Genomic DNA, 18,794 nt, shown 5'->3' on the forward strand with positions numbered 1-18,794 from the left:
TTAATACCAATTTTTAAATCTTAATCTACAACAAAAATAAATGCATGTTATAACTCTTATAGGTGGAGTGAGATAGAGACTGGTGTGGATTGAACGGATATATTCAAACCTTAAAACAAGAGGAAAGTCTGTAAAATGACTTCATATATATATATATATATATATATATATTATGTATAATATATACATGTATATATTATATATGACATATGTATATGTCATTTTATGGAATATGTCATAATTCCTAGTGTCACATATTATGACATTATTTTTTCTTAAGTTATTGTAAAGAGCTTAATTCCTCAGGACAAGTTGACCAAGCATCATCTCAACTGTCTGCATTGTGACTTCTGTAACTTGTGTGTAAGTGTAATGCCACTTAGTGGTCAGACATTGACAATACACAGCACATTCTTGAGCAACTCTGAGTCTAGAAAACTTCAGATTATGAGATTAAATGTCACATGTCTGATAAATAATTAAAACCAGAGGCAGAAACAGGAAAAAAAGAAAAAAAAGAAAATAAGAACGGGATTAGTTTTTTATCACGTGCATCGATCAACCTAAACGCAATCGCTGTACACACAGCTGATCGTGACGTCACTCGGCAACATGGCGGACTGGAATAGAGGTATTTATTTTTTGACACGTATTCACTTCTAAACGTACAACCATTAACCGTCTCCATTGCTACAGATTAAATGTAACATTCGTGTAAGGGAGGTTAGAATCTTAACGTCAGGACAGACCGGTTTTATGTTTGTTGTTTTGAGCAGTCACTTTACTTAGAGACAAATACAGACCTGAGCTTAGCTAACAGGCTAACTAGCTGTTTGGTAAAAATTTAAAATTGAACTGTCTAAAACATCAGTCTTTGTTTACTCGGTCCACAAATCCATTATGAATATTAGTTTGTACGCAAGACGTAAAAAGCTGATACCGAATTTAGACTCCATCATCTAATATTCAGTTGAAAAGGTGATTTCTTGTGTATGGTATAACTTAGGTTGGCTTGCTTATATTAGTTTTATATTCTGATTTAAAAAACTAGAATACATGTTAATAAGACGCAGTAGTCTGGGTCGATGACTTTAGCACACACTAACAGCACAAGCCCTTCTTGAACCGGACCGTCCTGTCCAATTTTCCCCAATGTTTTTTTTTTTTTTTTGTGGCCAGACCAGCAAAGGACAAACAGCCTCTGTAATAAAAAATTACATGTATGACTAGTTTTGTATATTTAGTCAGTGTGTACTTGCCAATTAGAAACAGAGTAGATAGACTGATACCTTCGCCATCCTAGGGGAAGAAAATGCAGTATAATACTCAATATTACAATTCAATCAAAAGGTGTGAATAAGAGGGAATCACCCTATGGAGACAGAAAAATATGTGGGTATAGGTAGTATACCTCCCTATACAACAATAAATATGTAAATATAACAACAATATACTGCCGACAATACTAAATATATAAATATAACAACAATATACTGCCGACAATATTAAATATGTAAATATAACAACAATATACTGCCGACAATACTAAATATGTAAATATAACAACAATATACTGCCGATAATACTAAATATATAAATATAACAATATACTGCCGACAATACTAAATATGTAAATATAACAACAATATACTGCCGACAATACTAAATATATAAATATAACAACAATATACTGCCGATAATACTAAATATATAAATATAACAACAATATACTGCCGACAATACTAAATATATAAATATAACAACAATATACTGCCGACAATACTAAATATATAAATATAACAACAATATACTGCCGATAATACTAAATATATAAATATAACAACAATATACTGCCGATAATACTAAATATATAAATATAACAACAATATACTGCCGATAATACTAAATATATAAATATAACAACAATATACTGCCGATAATACTAAATATATAAATATAACAACAATATACTGCCGACAATACTAAATATATAAATATAACAACAATATACTGCCGACAATACTAAATATATAAATATAACAACAATATACTGCCGATAATACTAAATATATAAATATAACAACAATATACTGCCGACAATACTAAATATGTAAATATAACAACAATATACTGCCGATAATACTAAATATATAAATATAACAATATACTGCCGACAATACTAAATATGTAAATATAACAATATACTGCCGACAATACTAAATATGTAAATATAACAACAATATACTGCCGACAATACTAAATATGTAAATATAACAACAATATACTGCCGACAATACTAAATATATAAATATAACAACAATATACTGCCGACAATACTAAATATGTAAATATAACAACAATATACTGCCGACAATACTAAATATGTAAATATAACAACAATATACTGCCGACAATACTAAATATATAAATATAACAACAATATACTGCCGACAATACTAAATATATAAATATAACAACAATATACTGCCGACAATACTAAATATGTAAATATAACAACAATATACTGCCGATAATACTAAATATGTAAATATAACAACAATATACTGCCGACAATACTAAATATGTAAATATAACAACAATATACTGCCGACAATACTAAATATGTAAATATAACAACAATATACTGCCGACAATACTAAATATGTTAGCTGTTAGTCAAGTCCAGTTATCTTTATTGTCATTTCAACCACATACAGAGTACAGAGTACAGAATACAGAGTACACAGTACAGAGTACACAGTACACAGTACAGAGTACACAGTACAGAATACAGAATACAGAGTACACAGTACAGAATATAATCAAAGTAAATACGGATCAAACTTATTTATAAACGCATCGCAAGTTCTCATGAAACAGCCGTTGAGGTGACATTTTAAACTTACACGTTGACATCTCTACCGTTATGTGTGTTCACGTTCTCCACAAATGCTCGGATATTCTACAATTCACTGAGCAGATATTCTATAATGAAACATTACACTTTAAATTCTGAATTGGAAACCACATAAAGTGGGTGCTGTACCCTTGGTTAGTGACATACATACGTTTTCTCAAACTATCCGGTTGTTGTTCCGACATGAGGAACACTTCAAAATGTATTCCCGCTCAGAAACTTCTTTTCTCCATTTTTTTATGACAGTACGTGAATGCACGGTCACTTAACGTCCCCATTAGCATACAGGCTATTACATTTCACCAGTTTTAAACTTATACTTACTTAAAAAAAGATCACTTTTAACAAGAGGGTTTGTATTTGTTTTTAGTAATATGTGATTAGCTGCTTAAAAAAAACAATTTTATGATTGTCTTATAGCTTTCTACTGCAAGTCATTTATGCTCGATAGACGTTAACGTTAGCTAACCGACAGCGCTAGACTAACGCCCGTGTTTTAGCCTGTGTGACTATCCCATACTTTACCACAGTAATCTCTTGCAAATTTACCTCAAAATAATACACTAATTCACATATATGTATGAATTTACCTTTTTTTTATGGAGATCCGCGGATATTTGAAGGAGCAGTCACAATCGGAAAATGTTAAACCCTGCCGCCAGGGGCTGATAGATTTGGAAACCCCGTGCCGATGAGGAACCTTTTTTGATTATGACGTCACACAAAAAAAATACTGCCATATCATTCTGTAATAATTTCTCGTGATTTTATTTTTTTCCGGGATATTTTGCAAAGATATATAATCTTACACGCGTTTCAGATGTTTCTCCTGGCATTTACAAATTATTCACTTTTAGGTGATTAGTAGGTTATTCTATGGGGCTTGTAAAATGAAGTGTTAGGCTTACTCATTGACACATTACAGCAGGTTATCCCAACCTTGGGGTCCTTGGAATTTAAATGGGGCCGACTGAAATTATTATTTATATTACATTAAACACAGGCTACTGTTGGAAATAGCCAATGCCAAAATAAGAAACTTGAAGAGTCTCTGTCTCTCTGTCTGAAACGTCATCCCAGCCTTTCTTCCTCGGTCCACAATGCAGGAGAAAGCCTTAATGTGGTCTAAAATGAATCTGTGTACTTGACACTAGGAAAGCTATGACTGAAAACAATAATTTGAGCAAAAATCTGTATGTGTTTTGGATGACTGGGGTTGCCAGAAGTCAAAGTGTGGTCATGAGCAAAAAAAATGTGGCTAACCACTGCATTACAGTGTAGGCTATACTGAATGAGTTTGTTTATTGAGTTAATTCATTTCAATGTTTTGTGAAGGTATGGATCAACTGCAGAACTTACTGAGGACTTTTAACAGGAAAATCGTTTTTAACATTAGTGAAATGTGTTTGTTTTACAGGACATGACTCTGTAAATGACATGCTGGATGCTGAAAACAAACGGATAGCAGAGAACTTGGCCACCAAAGTCTCCCGACTGAAATCTGTGAGTTGTTAAAAAGAGACAACTTATCTCACTATTTGTCTTATTATGTCTAATCATTTTATCTGACCAAACCCTTGTGATATTTATGTGACTCTGATATAATCAAAACGGACTGTGTGCTTAAGCAAATATAAGATGATGTAAATATTAATTGAGTGCCTTTAACCAGCACGTTTCTAAAAAAACAAAAAAAACCTAAGTGGTAGATCTGTCAGATAACATTGATTCCATGTTTCTAAATCCAACAGCTTGCGTTTGACATTGACAGAGAGGTGGATGATCAGAATGACTATCTGGACGGCATGGTGAGTCCTTTTTTTCTGTCAAGCACTATAGTACAAGAATATAATCAGCGTGTGTTAAAGCTACCCAAAACTTATTTGGAAAGACATGATTTCTGATGGCCTGGCAGGTAAATCATGCAATTCATTATTTTTCTCAAAGGATTTCTTTGTAAGAGGCTGACTTTTGTTTTACATGTTCTACAACAGCATATATCCCATGTTTCTGAAGTTATCAGCACACATTTAAAGCCTCATAGGTTCTGTAGTTGTTGAATGGCAACCAATTGATAATTGTTTTAATTTTCTAAAGGTCCTTCTTCATGAAGGCTGTCACCATTTTAGATACTGTGATACTTGCATGTGTTTTAAAACAATATGTTGGGAACTAATATTTACAGTCTATGGTTTGGAATGTATTTTTGCAATTTAGACAGTATGCAGGAGTTTCCCAGAATTTTTATGTAGGCTATAGGAAACAAGAAATGGCCCAAAATTGGGTGCGTAGCATACCATGGTTACCATGGTATGGAAAGGGTATCCGTTTTTTTTGTGTTTTTACTTGAATAAATTCCAAGTTAATACATCTGGTATCATGACAACCCTTTTCTACACAGTCAAATGTTTAAGCTGACCTTGAAAAAAGTTACCAACATGAGAATTAAATATGGAAAACATTTGTTTCTTAAGTCAAAATGGGGGTCCTAGCTCGAACCTGTATCCTCTTCACATGCATGCTCTCCACATGCCACAAGTGTTTCTGAGTATGTGAGAATTTTTTTTTTTTTTAAGTGTTAAAAGTAAGAGAGACTGACTGTTAAAAAAAAAAAGTCTACGGTATAAAACAGATAAAATAGAAGTGGATATGTTCTCATTTTGATTAAGGTTTGTAGGGCTTAAATTACATTCTTCTCTTTCCTCTCAGGACTCAAACTTCATGAGTGCGACCGGCCTACTGAGCGGCAGCGTGAAGCGTTTCTCCACCATGGTCCGATCCGGCAGGGAAAACCGCCGCATCCTCTGCTATGTCTCTGTGGGCATGGTCCTGGTCTTCTTCCTGCTCTACTACATGATCTCCAGGATTCAAAGCTGACAGAGAAACCAAAAGGGCTAGAAGCTGGTCCTGATGCCGAGCTGAGACTGTAGACTCTTGATTCAATCATCTGTTGTCAGGAGAAGACTTATTCTGGAGTGAGAACACAAACTCGAAGAAGACAGAAAACATGTTGAATCCTTGAACTGACCAGCAGGGGATGTCTGGAAGCTCAACAGGGACACTGTAATGAGATTTGTCTTACCAAAGATGCTGGTAGAAACAAGTTGCTTTCCCTTCCTTCTACTAACAGGATTTAATGTGTGCAAAAAGAAGGTGGAGCTCGACTGATGCTGAGGTTGGAATGACGCTAACCAGATGATGTTAATGGACCGTCAAACCTCTGTCATGAAAAACCTGCCCCACAAAATGTGATGCATCACAGAGGCCAGGGTGCAAATCCTCTTTCCTTCAAGGGGGATTGATTTTAGGAAATCTAGACATTAAATCAAATATACAAAAATTTAATTCCATTTTTGCAAATCAGATCCAAGCCACGTTTGCAGGTGGTATGAAATACAAATTTCATTGGATTTCTAAAGATGCATCTCAGTCTGGAGGCTCAAATTAGATTTCAAAGTCTCTTTTGCATCTGTCACAACACGCAACAATAACATCACTATAAACCCAAACTGTTCACTTACAGGTGACATTGCAGAAAGTCAGTCGGAAAAAGCCTGAACGGAGAAATGAATCAGATTTTCCTGCAGTCTGAACAAAGCCAGAGTAGCTGTGAACTACTTCCAGACTAAAAAAAAAAAACAATGTCAGCAGGATTTTGAGATTTGAAAAAATTAGTAATATAGAATTAAACACACATATGCTGTCATCTCATATCATTTCACAAAGGAAATAGAGGATCAATACAAAAGTGAAAAGATGTCATTGAATCGTTTTTAAACCTTTTGATATTACTAAAGGAAGATCAATGCAAAGAAAAGGATTACATTGTGATTAACAGGGCTATAGAAGAATACTCAAACTTTAAACTTCAACATGTTAAAATATTATTTGAATCCTTTAAACATCAGTTAAATTCCCCTTTAATGTTACAGCACATAAAGCTCAGTTTGTGTTTGAGGGTTCAACCCGTTTACTTCTAACATTCATTGAAAAATGTTGACACCTGTTCTGTTCATAATTTACAGAAATGTTTCATACCATTATTACATTTTGGCTTTATCCTTTCTATATGTGTTTACATTCCAGGTGTCTTTCTGTTAACTCTCTACAGACTATATTTGGTATATTAATGTATCTATAAATAAAATGAAGGGTTTTCAGTGGGGTACATGTTGAAGGTGATTGGGATTGTTTTGGGAATTATTTGATGTATGCATAAGAATAATTTATGGCTTGAATTTATCAAAACTTTAAGAAAGGAGTATATTTTTATTTTCATAATAATAGTTTAACTGAAAAAATAAGATTTTTTTTTGATAAATAAATGAAAATAAATAATTCAATTAAAAAAAAGTTTAATTGAAGTTGCGTCTCTGTCTAGAAATCTCTAACATGAATCAATCAAACAGATCTAAAGGTAGAAAAATGTAGATGTGTGTTTACGTGTCTTTCTGTATGTGCGGATATTAGCCGCTGGGTGTCGCCCCGGATATGCTCGTATTCTTTCGGCAGTCTCCGGTGCATCAAGAGATTTCATGAAAACAGCCGATCGGCCGTCCTCTCTCGGATTTACCCACCTGAATTTTTGTGGAGTCCATTTTTATTAAATAGTAATCGTTAACATTAGCAGTTAATCTCTGCTTCGTACTGGGCACGGTGGCTTTCGGAGCGCGCTCCTTCCCACAGTCGCTCGTTCATATTCGGCTCTTGTCGTTCGGCGGAAGAATGGACGAAGCGGACTCGGCCACGAAGGCACTCGGGCTGGTTGAACCGCCCATCGGCATTCAGCCGGGGGATGGCTCGGATACCGAATCGGAGGCCGAAGTTACCACGATGGCCGTGATGGCCGAACCGGGAAACATCGAAATGGGAGCCGAATCCCTGCCGAACTCTGACGAGGCCGAGGCAGCATTCGCAGGCAAGGCGTGCTTTAAGCTAGCAAGCCGGCTAGCTCGGCGGGGTGGCGCTAAAAACACAAACTGGCTATAACAGTGATCATGTAAATAAGCCTTACTCCATGTTTCACTGAGGACACAGCAGCCTAGTGAATGTTTGAATACAACTACTAAATCAACGACATTTCACACGAGAATTATCATCTCTAATATCTTTAATAACTACATTCAGTTTCCTTCGAATTTGAGATAAAAAGGACCAGTACGTCTGCTGCCAAACCCCTTTCATATATTTTCCATTTTTGAAAATAGTACCCTATCGATAGGTTATACTTTGCATATCTCACAATACAAATATCCCATATATTAAATTATAATTTTGCCTCAAATTCGGCTTTGACTGGAATCATTTATCAACTTCCCAACTTTAATATTTACACTTTTAGAGCTGTACTGCTATCCAAGAGTTAGCACAACATAGTGAGTTAAGGGGTGGATTGGATGGCTTTTGGATTAGATGAGGTGAAGTCTCTTGTATTTTTTTATTATTTTAATAAAATTAAAAGGATGTCGTTTCGTCTATCCTCAAGTTATTAAAGAATAAAATATATTATTTCTGTACGTAATTTGGTTAGGGGTTTAAATTGGGCTCTCCCAACTGGCCAGGCGGCCCCAGTTGTCAGCCAAACAGCTCTAAAAACTTATAATTTATTTATTTTTAGCATAAAAAATTAAACATTTCTCATCTTTGGAATTAAATTTAAAATCGAGCTTTAGATTAATTCAACTCTGACTTAGTTGATGTTTAAATTGATGAGGATACATCTGAACAAGAGAGCTTTCTAATGTAAGCCTTCAGCACTGTGAAGTCTATTGTCAGGGACATCACCTACAATATTAATTATTTTCTGACAAACACACTCACTGGTATGTCATAGAAAAGGTTTTTTGATATTTCCCTTAGTTTCCTGTATAACCCCGTGTAGCTTTATACACTGTCATCTTATCAACATGTTGAGTTTTACCCAGAGACATTATCATTTGTAGTGAAAATGACAATTGTAGTAGAAATTTTGCAGTATAAGTACTGATCTGAAGATTTCTGTGAATATAAAATATTTTAATTTCTTGTTGTTCAGAGGTGACGGCCGTGACGGTGGGAGGAGTTCATTCTGCAGAGGACAACGTTTTTACCACAACAGTTGCCACGTCAGGAAGTCTCCCTGAACACATGCTGGTAGACGAACACACTCACTGTTTCTATGTGCATGCAGCTCATGCTATCACAATACACTCTAAGATTTCATACAACATGTAACACTTAACAGCTCCAACATTTACTCACAGTCCTTGGTATAAGTTTGTTATTTTTATTATTTAACTTTTTCTTGAACCTGTTTTATTGCAATTTTTGATTTCAGTCCTTTGTTAATGTGTGTGTCTCTGTGTCACAGAGTGGGAGGACCACCCTCCAGCTTGGTGAGGGTCTCAGCACGCAGAAAGCCACTTTGATCGTGGTTCACACTGACGGTAGCATCGTAGAAGCTGCTGGCCTAAAGTCTGCTGCATCCATGGCATCAGGTACATGTTGTTGTTTGTGTTTGTTTTGCATGTGTGAGGGCGTGGTCTCACTGGCCATCCGTACCGTGCCCAAGCACGCTTCAACGCTAAAGTCCAGTTCGTTTGGCCAGTGTGACCGCTCCGTATCGTGCTCAGGCACGGTACACTTCCTTGGCTTTGGCACACTTCGGAGAGGTGTGCTTCAGCACGGTACACTTCATGCACGAGCACAAGCATGCGCGTACACAATGCTGACAGCCTTCATTATGGAGAAATCCAGAGTTTCATGTCTGTATCTGACTAACATGACACAATATAAGACACAAAGTAGCTGTCATGCTCTCTGTGTTGTTCTCCGATGTGCGGGTGTCCGTGCGTCTGTTTTATTTTTTAATTTATTTATGCAAAGTCAGTAAAGTAGCTGTCATGCTCTCTGTGTTTTTCTCTGATGTGCAGACACGGACTCGACTGCGCGTCTCTTTTTCTCTCTCTCTTCCTCTCTCTCTCTCGTCCGCCTGTTTGTAAACTGAGCAAGCTTCATAATAACATAAAGCGTGCATGTGTTGTATTACGACGTTATGTACAAGAGGTAATCGTGCTTTTAGGCACGGTTAGTCCTGGCCAGTGTGACCGCGGGCAATCGTGCTTGAGTACAGCACGGTACAGATGGCCAGTGTGACCGCGCCCTGAGTGTTGCAGTACAAAGAATGCCCCCCTCTCTCTGATGTGTCCATATTGAGCCAGGTTTTTCAAGAATAATAATAAAAAACTGAATCTAAATGACAGTGTAGTCCACGGGTTTCTGTGTCTGATCTGGGTCTGTTTGTCCCATCCTCCTGTGTGTCCCTAAGGCCAACAGACTCCACCGACCCCGATGACTCCACCACAGGACAAAGACTCTTGCTCCAAATACAACTGGGACCCCTCGGTCTACAACAATGAGCTGCCGGTCCGCTGCAGGAACACAAGTGGAGTGCTCTTCAAGAACAGACTGGGATCAGGTGATCAGCATATCATAACCAGTAAACCAGGCATTTTGTCTGTTTCAAAAAGGCGATTTATACTAGTATGGCTGCGATAGAAACTTGGAAACTTAACCCTCCTGACTGGCCTGGTGTATCACTCACACTGAGTGTTTTGTGTACAGGGGGAAAAGGTCGCTGCATCAGACACAACCAGCAGTGGTTCACGCCCACTGAGTTTGAAGGCGTTGCAGGAAGAGCGAGCAGCAAAGACTGGAAGAGGAGCATCAGATACGCCGGCAGACCTCTGCTCTGCCTCATACAGGTACTCCTGCTAATGCTTCCCCACAGGCTAATTGGGTCCTATTTAGTTGTTGAAAAAAACTGCTTTTTGTATTTGTTGTGGGTTCAGGACAGACATGTTGCAATTGTGTTAAATATGAAGAACAACAGAGTTAACTTTGTCCATGGACTAACTGTGTGTGTGTGTAGGAGCGTATCCTCAACCCTCACGCTGCCTCCTGTACCTGTGCAGCCTGCTGTGATGACCTGACAGGGGTGAGTCCTGTGTGACAGTCATTTAACAATCGATGAGAGTCAGCGGTAACGACAATATTGTGAGGATTCTTGAGTTTATCTTGGTAACTTGATTGGCCAGGTTAGAGCTGGTGTAGTTTCTGTCCAGGGTTGAATTGTTGAATTAATTATTTGAAGTCCCATATAAATAAAATATATCATATTTAACCTCATGAGCTGAACTTTTTTGTGTTTGTCTCTGATTCTCTCTCTCCAGTGTTCAAAGGAAGGAGACAATGTGGTTTCAGAAAACATCAGTATGGTGAATATATATTTATATTCTTTTGATGAAGCTGTTGCCTCAGTATTATAAGTCACACCTGTTTTTCTCTACGACTAAAGCAGTTAACAAATGCCTGGTAACATTTTTGACTCTTTGATCACGGCTGCTTGTTTTGGAGAAAATTAACAATTCACAACTTAATCAGATAATCAGGTTTATATATTTTTAAACAGCTTCATATTGAAGTAGCTGTGAAACACTAAACCGTCCTGTCTTCACTGTTTGTCTGATGCTGTGTTGATTTCATGTATTTCTCTGTATCCTTTCTTGATTCAGACCGGTCCAGTCCGCCTCTTCGTCCCGTATAAAAGACGGAAGAAGGACAATGACCTTCCTGTCAGCCCTCCCAAAAAGGAACTTCAAGCAGCCAAAAACATAACTCTAACGCCGGGAGCCACATGTACGTCAGGTGACTTCAGTCTGATTTGTTTTCTTGAAAAGAAGCAGAGCCTCTATGCCAACGAGAGAAAGTATTGACATCTCTCGAGTCGGTTTATTCCACAGGTGCAGTCACAACGTCTTCCTCTGAAACGTTTAAAAAGATGAAGGGAAATGTGTCATTTTTAAACCTGTTCTTATTCCTTTGGAGGCAAGGTGTCTGATCAGACTTCCTTCATTAAAAGTTTATTTTTTTTGCCGCTGACTGACTCAAACAAAACTGTCTTATTTCATTATGGAAAGGGTTTTTTTAAAACAGAAAAACAGCAGATCACTGCCTTCAAAGCCACCAGACTCCATATCAAAAACATTCATTTCACTTCACAAAGTTATGGTCTGTCGTTTTGGCTCCTTTGTTTTTGTTGTTTGCTGACTTTGGAGCGTTAAATTGTTCATTATGATCCAGCTCTATATTTGTATAACACACAGTAACATAAAAAATAACAGATCAAGACAGCTGTAGCGATGTAAGTCCTTTGTTCTTCAACGTTAAAATACTGTTTTAGTCAATAGAGTCTGGTGGCTTTGGCCAAAGGATCCCTTCTTATCTTGAGATCTTAAATAAGAACAAGATGTTTCTTAAAGAAAATCAGTTGTCAAAAACAAGAACTTGTGTTGCAGCCATCACAGCCCGTTTAAGGTTTCATGACTTAACCAATCGACTGGAGCAATGCCAAAACCTTTTGTCTCCCATAAGTCACAACAACTCCAAGAGTAAGGAGGGAAAACGTCCTCCATTTATGAACTCTCTCAATTTCCAATTCAATCATTTGCAGTACTGTTGTTATGCTATCTTTTAAGTATTGAATGAACATATTGCTTGTTTTAGTTGGCCACCTTCTTAATGATATGTAACGTTTATAAAGACTTATTGAATGCCGTCTTTGGATCTCTACAAACACGTCTGACATGTCTGTCCTCCACCAACAGTCACCATGTCCCCGTCGGGACAGTTCACCACCTCCGGCACCCTGACTTTTGACCGAGCTCCTACGAACGATGCCTCTGCCGCCGCCGCTGCTGCCGCCATCATCTCAGAAGGTTCAGCGCAGAGCGAGGTGTTCGCCAGCACAGCAGGTACCGCCCATCGCCGCTGTCATACCGCTGAGCTTCATCTGTGTGTTGTTGGCTGTTTGTGACATATGTGGAGTCGTTTAGGGCAGTTAAAATAAAAGAGCAAAATTAGAAGAAAAGCAAAAACTTGTTTTTGGCATTTCAGTGACAAAAAACAATTGCATTGTCTCTCCACTAGATGGTGCTGAGGAGACATTCAGGCAGGATTGGTAGAAAGTTGCTTTAAATGAAGATGTAGAACTGATTTAGATTAAATTCCCATTTAACTGTTATTTAAATGGACTTTTCTGTAAAAGTTGCATTACATTTTCTTTCAGTTGAGTGTTAACGACATAATAGAAGGTCACTTTGTCAGGGACATGCGACAAACTAAAATATCCAGCTTAACGTCGACAGAGGAGAAATGATAACGATAAATAATGGCATGGATTGGGGGCGCATCGGTTAGAGCGCACGCCCCATGTATGGAGGCTGTGGTCCTCCAAGAGGGCGGCCCAGGTTCAAATCCCACCTGTGGCTTCTTTCCCGCATGTCATTCCCCACACTCTCTCTCTCTCTCTCTCTATCTCTCTCTCTCTCTCCACAATGACTATACACTGTCCCTATCTCTCAAATAAAGGCACAAAAAGCCCAAAAATAAATCTAATAAAAATACTTTTTTTAAAGGTTTATTTTTTGGGGCTTTTGTGCCTTTCTTGCGGGAAAGGAGCGACAGGTCAGATTCGTACCCTTCGGCTTTGAGGATTACAGCCTTTACATGGGGCGCCGGCACTGACCACAAGGTTTCCAGCGGCCCCGACTGAATTTTTGAGAAGTAGTGAGAACTCATTTATGTGTGCTTACAGACTCTAGGTCCCGTGCCTGTCATCATCATTAGAAAAAAACAAACATTAGTCTTTTAAAAATAATTTACCCTTCATTAAAAAAAGCTTCTAGATTGCGTGTGTTTTTGTGTTCCATGCAGGTCGCTCTCTGTCCGCGAGCAGTCAACTTCCTGCTCGTAAAAAGCATTGTACCTGGATGCATGATCGTATCTATTGCTTGCTTTGTGGCCATCAGTTGTACACTACTTTTCACAATGCATTGTGGGATACAGTGAGTGCACTATATAGGGTATGATGAGAGACGTGCAACGATCAAAATGTTTACATACTGTAGCTGTACTGCGGCGGTAGGTAGTACTTGGGTTGGGAACCAGAGGGTCGCCGGTTCAAATCCCGGTGCAAAATGTGGAAGTTGGTCTGGTTGCTGGAGAGGTGCCGGGTCAGCTGAGTACTGCCGAGGTGCCCTCATGCAAGACACGGCACCCCCAACTGTTCTGGAGCGCTCCCTGTGTAGCAGCCTCACTCTGACATCTCTCCATTAATGCATGTCCACACGTCCTGTTTGTGCACGTGTGTAATTCTGTCCTATGCGTGTTAGAAGCATGTCTCTAAATAACAGAAGAAGAAGGAGATATGCTTTATTAATCCTGCGAGGGGAAATTCAATTTTTTCACTCTGTGGTTGAACATGCTACACACACATGCACAAACAGGACCTGTGGACATGCATTAATAGAGAGATGTCAGAGTTGGGCTGCTACGCAGGGAGCACGCCAGAGCTGGGTGGGGGGTTGTGTGGTTACGGTGGCACATCTTCAGCTACCAGACCAATTTCGTCGTCCGCATCTGTAATTGACCCGACGACCCTCCGGATCCCAACCTAAGTCCCTACTGACTGGTTGCAGAGTGTGAAACCAGAATTTCCCTGGGGGATCAATAAAGTATGTACAAAAAAAGAAATTTAAGAAGCTAGTTGAATTAGTGGAGAAAACAATATAGTTACTACTGTTTTCTTCTAGATGTCGGTCGTAGAGATGTTGTATAAAAGTGATATCACACTCAAGATCCAGATGTTGACCTTAATATCTTCAGTGTTTCAATTATTTCAGGCACTAAGCCTGCGGCCTCGTCTCTACAGCCGACTCACAGAGGTGCTGATATTCAGCTCATCACTCCCTCTTGTGTCATATTGATTCATTTTGCCTCGAGTATCCCGATAATATTAATTATTTGGGCCTATGGGGATTCTCAATCAATCAGTATTTGTACAGCGCTAATTCATATCAAGTGTTATCTCGAGGCGAAAAGTGGGATAAAATGCAAGAAGGATTTCTGACACTTGTTGTATTGTCAATAATATAGTGGTCACACCTCACTGAAGTGTCACATCTCCGTGATCTGTGCAGAGCTTTTCAAACCATCTCCTGCATCTCTGTAAAACCTGCAGCCTATCCAGCATCCTATCAAACATCAGGGAGGCACCACAGCTGCTTCCTGATTGGCCGTTGTACACCTGTAATGAGCTCTCAGGAGAGGCCTGCTCGCTGTGTGTGACTCACTGTACTGACTTCTCTGCCCCATCCTAATCACCTCTGGACTCATCAGATATTCTATTTAAATGACAGATCTGGTAAAAGTCGGGAAATAAAACTGAATGTTATTTTTAATTATGTTTATTATTATTATTATTGAGGTGAATATTTTTAGTTTCAATCAGCTGACAATCAAAACAGCAGACAAAACATCTACCATTTAATGTGTCAACTGAAGATGTTGATGTTTTCATCTGAGTGCTGGGAAACGCACGCACACACACACATACACACACACACACACACACACACACACATTCACAAACCCCAGTGATCCAGCTGTCACTACTGTCTCTTTGTCCTTCAGCCTGAGGTTAATGAAGCACCCTGGGAGTTTGTGTATTTTTGAGTTTCAGATGATGGAAACAGATCAAAGGCTCAGTTTAAATCATTCAAATCTATACATTTTAAATTAAATTTAGTGATATTCAATATCAGTCAGAAATCTAAGTGATGGTTTGAATATTGGATCTGACTGAAACTTGTTTATTTCAAAATGATAACAGTTTTGAAAAGTTTCTATCTGGTTCTGGAAGTGTCACAGCACTGAGACAGCTCTGCTCGCTGTAGCAAATGAGCTTTTAATGGCTGCTGTGCTCAGTCCTCGTACTCCTCGACTTAAGCGCAGACTTTGACACTATATTGATGATGACATCGTATTGGACAGACCGAGGCACTGAGTAGGGGTCTCAGGTACGTGCGTCATCACGCCTTTGGACATTTATATTGAATCTGTATCAGCCTATTGTTGTCCCAGTTTGTGAATTCTCATTGCTTCAAAGAGTTTCAGAAGAGGTTCCTGTAACTTCTTTGTTTATAGCCCCCCAAAGGCGGCACAGAGAGGGGATCACTTCGTCCCCCCATTACATCTCCAATATATTCATATTGAAGCCGAAAAGCCACAGGCTTATATATCATGCCTTGCTTTTTTAATAGGGCTAATGACAAATTACCCTAAGGGGTCACTGGTAAAATCGTATTGTATCACATCCCAAACTTGGAAATAGTGTAATTTTTATGCCGATCAATCAATCAATCAATCAATTTTTATTTGTATAGCGTCAACTCATAACAAGTGTTATCTCGAGACACTTTACAAAAGAGCAGGTAAAAAGACCTTACTTATTGTTATGTTACAAAGACCCGGCCTATCCATCATGAGCACTTTAGCAAAGCAGCAAAAGTTACAGTGGTAAGAAAAAACTGCCTTATTAAAAGGCAGAACTCTTCGGCCGGATCCCCGGCTCATGACGAAACAGTCTTCACAGGCCTAGACTGCGCTGGGCTTGGAAAGGGATAGGGGGAGAGATGATGATACACAGTTGTGCCTGCCTGTTATTAACACAGACCGTGGAAGAAAATCAACCAGAAACAAAGAGTTAAAACCAAAAATAACGCCCGGATAATCCTACGATTTTACAAAACTCTTTCCCGGAAGTGTCCTAGGATTTAACACAGTTGCTTCATTGTAGTAGAAATGTATATGTAATATGAAATGTAGAAATGTTGGCTGTGGATCTCAATACAGATGAGATAAACAGAGCTTTATTTGCCTGCAAGAGCACACACACACACACACACACACACACACACACACACACACACACACACATTTCCCCACCAGGGACGAATCGGAGCCTGAGATGGATGTCCGGTTATTTTTGGACTTGTCTGTTCTTGGTGGATCTCTGCACAGACGTTAAAGCGGCGTGTATGTAGGTCAGCAGTGGATGTATAGGGGATCCACAGACACATTTGGATGTCTTTTGACCACCTGCGCGGCTCAATTTCACATGCCTGAATTCTACCTTAAACACCTGAAAAACAGGTAGACTCCTCAGAAAGCACCTAGCTGCTTTAGCTTTCATCACTGGAGAGATGCTGCAGCATGCACTCCACATGTGAACCAGGTGTGTAAATATTCATCAAATAGATATATCTACAAAATGTTTCCTGAGCCACCACACTCATCAGTGATGTCATGGGGTTTTGAAGTACACCTGTACAGCACTGCAACCAGGTGTAAAGGTAAACCTCGGTCGAGCACACTGGTTCAGACCTTTCTGATGGCTTCATGTGGCAGTCTTGCGTTGCTCTGTTTTCTCTCCATTCAAGATTAGACCCTGTATCAATCGCCTCTGTCCTTCTCTCCTCTTCCTCAGTGCTGACGTCGTTACCGGCGCTGGCTGTGTCGCCTCAGCCTGTTCATGCCAAGATGACGGTGACGACTGCAGCGGCGACATCTCCGTCGGGGTCGTTGATTAGCGGGCTGGAGGAAGGGCCCGTAGGTGGGGTGGGGCCCATGGTTAGCGAAGGGCAGAAGAACACCTGGCTGTACCTGGAGGAGCTGTCCAACACACTGCTGAGCAACGTCCAGCAGCTGAAGGCGCTGATCGAACAGGCCAAGAACTCTGCGGCGGACACAATGGTTGCCAAAGGACAGACAATCAGAAAGGAGGTGAGAGAACATGAAAATTCAAACGTAATTTAACAACAACTCTTTAGCCTTTATTACTTAGAATATTTGTGGGTTTTTTTGTACGCTTGTGTGTGCCTCCAGTGCGGTCTCAGTCAGACATTTCAGAACCAGATCACGTTTCCACAGCAAGACGACTCGGAGGTCAAAAGGGGCTCTGAAATCACAGAGATCATCATCAATGTAAGACACAAACACAAACATTTCTGATGAATGCTAGGAGAAAACAAAATCACATCCTGCTACCTGTTCTGTCCTCCTTTGTGTTCATGTGTGTTCTGCTGTTTCTGTTCTGCAGCAAATGTGTGTAAACTGTGGTCGGGTGGCGATGAGCGAGTGCACCGGCTGTCACAAGGTCAACTATTGCTCCGCCTTCTGTCAGAGGAAGGTAAGACCCACCACACTGCCGACTCATTGCTCAGAACCAATTTAGTATTAGATGTGTTATTGACACCTGATCATGATTAAAGTCAAACCCAAAAAAAATGATGAATGAATATAAATGATCATTGCACAAAATCACAGGTCGGTCGGTTCATTTTCACTGCAGGACTGGAAGGATCATCAGCACACCTGCTGTCAGTCAGCAGGGGGCGTCACTGTTCAGGAGGAGGAGGAGCCAATCACAGCTATGGACATGGACAAAGTGAAATGAAAGCACAGCAGGCTCCCCCCCCACACACACACACACACTGTATGAATAATTTATTGAAGAATCCATCTGTTCTGAAGACTTAAAAGTCAGGCTGACATCAGAATTAGATCTCTGTTTTCATGAGAGCGGAACTTATTATTTAAATAATGAAATTAACTTTTTTTGCCCCGTACCTTTAATTACAAAAGCAGCTCCGAGTGGACTCTAAAGGAACTGCAGCTCAATGCACTAATGTAAAAACACATGTCAAGATGTTTCCAAGTATTAGCTCTGCCATTAACTATGACTTCTTATTCATCAATAAAAGTTCTGTTTGTTATTATCGCAATAAATGTATTTTTTTAAATTGGTGACCCAAATGGTGGTTTTTATTTCTGCTCTTCCCTCAGTTTTTTCACAGATCTTTATTGATGACAAATTGGACTATCGGACTTACTTTTATTCTGACTCTACCTTCAAAGAGACCTCTCTCCTTCTATATTTATTTTTCCCTTCAGGTGTTTATTTAATTAGTTACTCTATTAATAAAATAAAAGTTTCCGG

At 39.1% G+C, this 18,794-nt stretch overlaps 2 protein-coding genes across 2 annotated transcripts; both read left to right on the forward strand.

The window, feature by feature from the left end:
• Positions 1-568: 568 nt before the first annotated feature.
• bet1l (Bet1 golgi vesicular membrane trafficking protein-like) lies at positions 569-7,270 on the forward strand. Its single transcript, XM_061036100.1, has 4 exons — positions 569-631; positions 4,335-4,420; positions 4,669-4,725; positions 5,627-7,270. The coding sequence occupies exons 1-4, from the start codon at positions 613-615 to the stop codon at positions 5,792-5,794; spliced, it is 330 nt and encodes a 109-aa protein (XP_060892083.1). The 5' UTR covers positions 569-612; the 3' UTR covers positions 5,795-7,270.
• Positions 7,271-7,407: 137 nt separating this feature from the next.
• On the forward strand, positions 7,408-18,597 carry deaf1 (DEAF1 transcription factor). The gene is made up of 13 exons (XM_061036101.1): positions 7,408-7,835; positions 8,952-9,049; positions 9,267-9,393; positions 10,224-10,373; positions 10,520-10,659; positions 10,827-10,892; positions 11,128-11,172; positions 11,470-11,593; positions 12,562-12,708; positions 17,283-17,578; positions 17,681-17,779; positions 17,895-17,984; positions 18,147-18,597. The coding sequence occupies exons 1-13, from the start codon at positions 7,643-7,645 to the stop codon at positions 18,249-18,251; spliced, it is 1,680 nt and encodes a 559-aa protein (XP_060892084.1). The 5' UTR covers positions 7,408-7,642; the 3' UTR covers positions 18,252-18,597.
• The last annotated feature ends 197 nt before the right edge of the window (positions 18,598-18,794 follow it).

The sequence above is a fragment of the Labrus mixtus genome, chromosome 4 (assembly GCF_963584025.1).
Source record: "Labrus mixtus chromosome 4, fLabMix1.1, whole genome shotgun sequence".
Taxonomy (NCBI): domain Eukaryota; kingdom Metazoa; phylum Chordata; class Actinopteri; order Labriformes; family Labridae; genus Labrus; species Labrus mixtus.